General features: G+C 46.9%; 1 protein-coding gene across 1 annotated transcript in view; it reads right to left on the minus strand.

Moving 5' to 3' along the window:
- The window catches only part of ACSBG2 (acyl-CoA synthetase bubblegum family member 2), a 38,687-nt gene that overhangs the window by 10,114 nt on the left and 24,469 nt on the right, over positions 1-4,104 (minus strand). Inside the window, exons 7-9 of the mRNA XM_008575835.1 lie at positions 1,397-1,573; positions 377-558; positions 25-258 (exon numbers count right to left, since the gene is read on the minus strand). Coding sequence (XP_008574057.1) covers positions 25-258; positions 377-558; positions 1,397-1,573 — 593 coding nt within the window. The remainder of the gene's footprint in view (positions 1-24; positions 259-376; positions 559-1,396; positions 1,574-4,104) is intronic.

Here is a 4,104-nt window from a genome sequence, read left to right on the forward strand (position 1 = left end):
GGGGTCTGCACCGGAGGCTGGTACCTTAAAATCTTGTAGTTATTCGGGTTGGATATTGTGTGAGGTCCCGTGCTCTCGGTCATCCCGTATAGCTCGCCTATAGGTATGTTCAAGCTCAGAAAGAACTCAGCGGTCTCCTGGGGGAGGGACGCGGCCCCGCTGAAGAAATAGCGGCAGTGATCCAAGCCGAGGGAGCTCTTGACTTTGCTGAACACGAGGGACTTCGCCATGCAGTAGCTCATGGTAGTGTCATCTTTCCTGTGAATCAGAAGCCAAGGACAGCTTGATAATCATCAAGGCCACAGGGGTGGATGGACCCAGCTGGAGAAGGCCAAGCCTCCTCCCTTCCCCTCCCAGCCCTCTGGACTCTACCTACCCCAACATTCTTCTTGTGTTGACCTTTAAGCCAACATCTCTTGCCCATGAAAACATCTTCTTCTTCAAGCTTGAGAACTTGGCATTATTTTCCTGTATCATCTCGTGCATCTTCTCCCAAATTCGGGGCACCCCTAGGAAGGCGGTAGGCTTTATCTCCTGCAAAGTGGTTATCAAGGTGCCCTGCGTGGGACAGAGCTGAGTTAGCCATGGCGGGGCCTTCTGTGGATCAGAGATGTCCATCTCTTCTGATCCACCCAATTCTGCCCAAGAGGACCTTTCCTTTGTTGAGTGGACCAGGATGGGCTCCCAACCCAAGGGAGCCAACCCAGTGGCTGTCATGGCTAATCAGATTTTTGCACTCTCTCTGGGTATTTGATGGGGAACAAAAACTGGTATAATATCTTTGGAAAGTAATGTGACAGTACTAGCAACATTTTAGTTGCAACCCGGCAACTTCATTTCCGTGGGTGAAGGAATTTTTAGCTGAATGAAAGACTCAGGTATGCAGAGAAACACGTACAATATGTTCTTTGCAGCATCCTTTTGTAAGAGAATGGAAACAGTTTCCACGTTCAACAATAGGGAATTGACTATCCAGGCATATGCAACTGCTAAAAAGGATGTTAGATCCTCCCAAATTGATATATAGGTTCAATGCAGTCCCTGTCAAAATCCAGGCAGGGTTTTTCATACAAATTGATGAGCCGATCTTAAAATTTGCACAGAAATGCAGAGGACCTAGAATAGCCAATTAATTCTGGGAAAGAAGAACGAAATAAGAGGACTTACTACCTGATTTTTAAAATGTATTATAAAGTAGGGTGATTTGGATAAAAATGAAAACTTAAAAGAACACAGCTGTTTCCAATGCTGCTAAATGGAACCTGAGATGAGGACAGAGAAAAAATCCTGAGACCTGGGGCTTAATGAAACATCTGCGGAATGAGTGAACAAACATCTGCTCATCTGGCCTGCCCTGGAGGGTACAGTGGGGTCCCAGGTTTTCACTCGGCCTTACCCTGAGAGCATCTGGTTGAGCAAAGTACGTGACAGCCCCGATCTTTAGGGGTATCCAGATGTCCATCATCTGTGCTACAATGTGGCTGAGGGGCAGGTAGCTGACAAACACCTCCTGCTTTTCCACGGTGTGACTCAGTCCAAAGTCCCTCATCAAAGCCCCAGCCGTCCACGTGATCTAGAACACAAGGGACAATCCAGGGAGCCTTGTTCTTGCACATGGGTGATTCTAGAGGTATTTATTTAGCAAACGCTTACAACATACCTACTACGTGCCAGGCACTGCCCTAGTGCTTCATAAACACTGAGTCATCTAGTCCTCATCATAACACCCTGGGGTCGGTAAGTGCGATTCTCCCTACTTTTCAGAAGGGGAAACAGAAGCCCAGAGTGGTGAACTAACTTGCTTGAGGCTCGGGGAGCTGCAAAATTCAGCAGGCGGCTTCAGGGGAGTTTCCAGACAGATTCAGAATGTCTTCCCGGGGAGCTCAGAAAATAGAAAGATTCAGCAAGTGTCCCAGAGTCAAATCCTGACTCCACGGCTAGATCTTGGGCTGTTTGCTTAAAATCCTTTGCAGCCTCTGTTTCCTCATCTGGAAAGTGAGGACAGAAGCTTCTCACGGTCCCTTATAAAACTATGGAACCAACACTGTCACGCAAACAAAAAGGTTACCCATAATCCCATCACATAAGCTCTTCCAACAATAACATATCATGTTTTTCTTTCTCCAGTGCATAGCTTGATGTAGCGTTTTAGTGTATCATTTTGCCCACCTAGGTTTCTCACTGGTGTCATAAATCTCTGTGGAACAGTCGCCTTCTTAATCCAGCCACACGGACCTCCTTGCTGTTTCTCCAACACATCAGGCAAGGTTCAGCCTCAGGGCCTTTGCACTGGCTTTTCCCTCTAATTCTCTTCCTCCATCTTCCTCCTCCCCCCCCACCACCACCCTACCATGACTGGCTACTCCCTGAATGTTAAGTCTCAGCTCAAATGTTACCTCCTTAGAGGGGCCATCTCACACCACCCAAGCCTTAGGTGCTGTTGTCTACGTCTGTGTGTGCCACTCACCACAACCCCAGTGGTTTTATGTGCTCGTTTCCTATCTGTCTTCCTGAGATCCAGGTTTGGGTCTGTCTTGTTCACTGCTATATTTCCAGCTTCTGGAACATTCTCCAGCACATAGTAGGTGCTCAATATATTTTTGTTGAATGGATGAATGAATGAGGAAACAGAAGGGATGGTCAAGTGCAATGAAGTACACAAAGCTTTTGGCCCAAAATAAGCGATCAGGGTGAATTCCACGTTCTCCTTCCAGCCTTGAGGTAGAGGAATTTTCCTTCTGCCTCTGCAAGCGCTGTCACTCACAGCCTGGAGTTCAAGGAACCCAGTACCCATTTGCTGAGGGAAGTGGTTTGGCGTGTGTAGACCATGCTGAATGATGGCTTAGACACTCCTGGTGCTGTGGATTGAATGTCTCCCCGAAACTCATTGAAACTTGACCCCCATTGTCATGGTGTTAAGATGGAGAAATCCGAGTATGGTATTTGAAAGGTGGGGCTTTTAAGAAGTGAGTTCATTCATCCATTCATGGAGTCATGGATTAATGGTTTATCAAGGGCATGGCTCTGATGGCTTTATAAGGACAGCAAGTGAGCATGTTAACTCTCTTGCTCACGACATTCTCGCCATGTGATGCCCTGTGTTGCTGTGTACAGAGCCCCCACCGAGAAGAAGGCCCTCACTGGACATGCCCCGTGGAACTTCCCAGCCTCTCAAACTGTAAGAAATAAATTTCACTTCTTTATAAATTACCCAGTCTCAGGTATTCTGTTATAAGCCACTGAAAAACAAACGAATACACCAGGATTTAGATCTCGGCTCAGATCTTCCTTTGAGCAAGCCATTTCCTCTCTCTGAGCCTCAGTTTCCTCATCTGTAAAAGGGGTTAATGACTCAACATACCTTGTAAGGTTTTTGTAAGAGGTTAAAATGTGTTTATCTCGGGCTGGCCCGTGGCTCACTCGGGAGAGTGTGGTGCTGATAACACCAAATCAACGGTTAAGATCCCCTTACCGGTCATCTTTTCAAAAAAAAAAAGTGTTTATCTCCACATGGCACATAGTGCCCCATACATGGGAGAAACTTGACATGTTGACAGGTGTTGAGAGTATAAGGTTAGCTTTAATTTCTTGCTATAAGGATGATGATGGTGATGATGATAAAGAATAATATTAATGGTCAGGCATTGTTCTGAGCATTTTATGTATATGTGGTAGATTAAAGACAGCTGCAGATTCTCTGCCACCCCTTCCATTCAGAGATGGAGTCTATTTCTCCTTCCTTTGAAACAGGGATGGCTCAGCAATTTGTATTGACCAACAGAATGGAGCAGATTGATGCTGTGTTCATTCTGAGATTGAATATTGATTGATCTGTAGGTCCTGCCTTTGCCACAGGGGGTGCCTGCTCTGGGGGGAGCCAGCCACCCTGTGAAAAAGTTCAACAGTCGTGCTTTCAGGAAGCCCAAACCACATAGAAAGAGCAGCTGTGGGCCGAGCCTGTGGTGCACTCGGGAGAGTGCGGTGCTGGGAGTGCAGCAGCACTCCCGCCGCGGGTTCGGATCCTATATAGGGATGACCGGTGCACTCCCTGGCTGAGCGCGGTGCGGCCGGTCTCAAAAAGGACAAAAAAAAAAAAAAAAGAAA

This window comes from Galeopterus variegatus, unplaced genomic scaffold (genome assembly GCF_000696425.1).
Source record: "Galeopterus variegatus unplaced genomic scaffold, G_variegatus-3.0.2 Scaffold1244, whole genome shotgun sequence".
Taxonomy (NCBI): domain Eukaryota; kingdom Metazoa; phylum Chordata; class Mammalia; order Dermoptera; family Cynocephalidae; genus Galeopterus; species Galeopterus variegatus.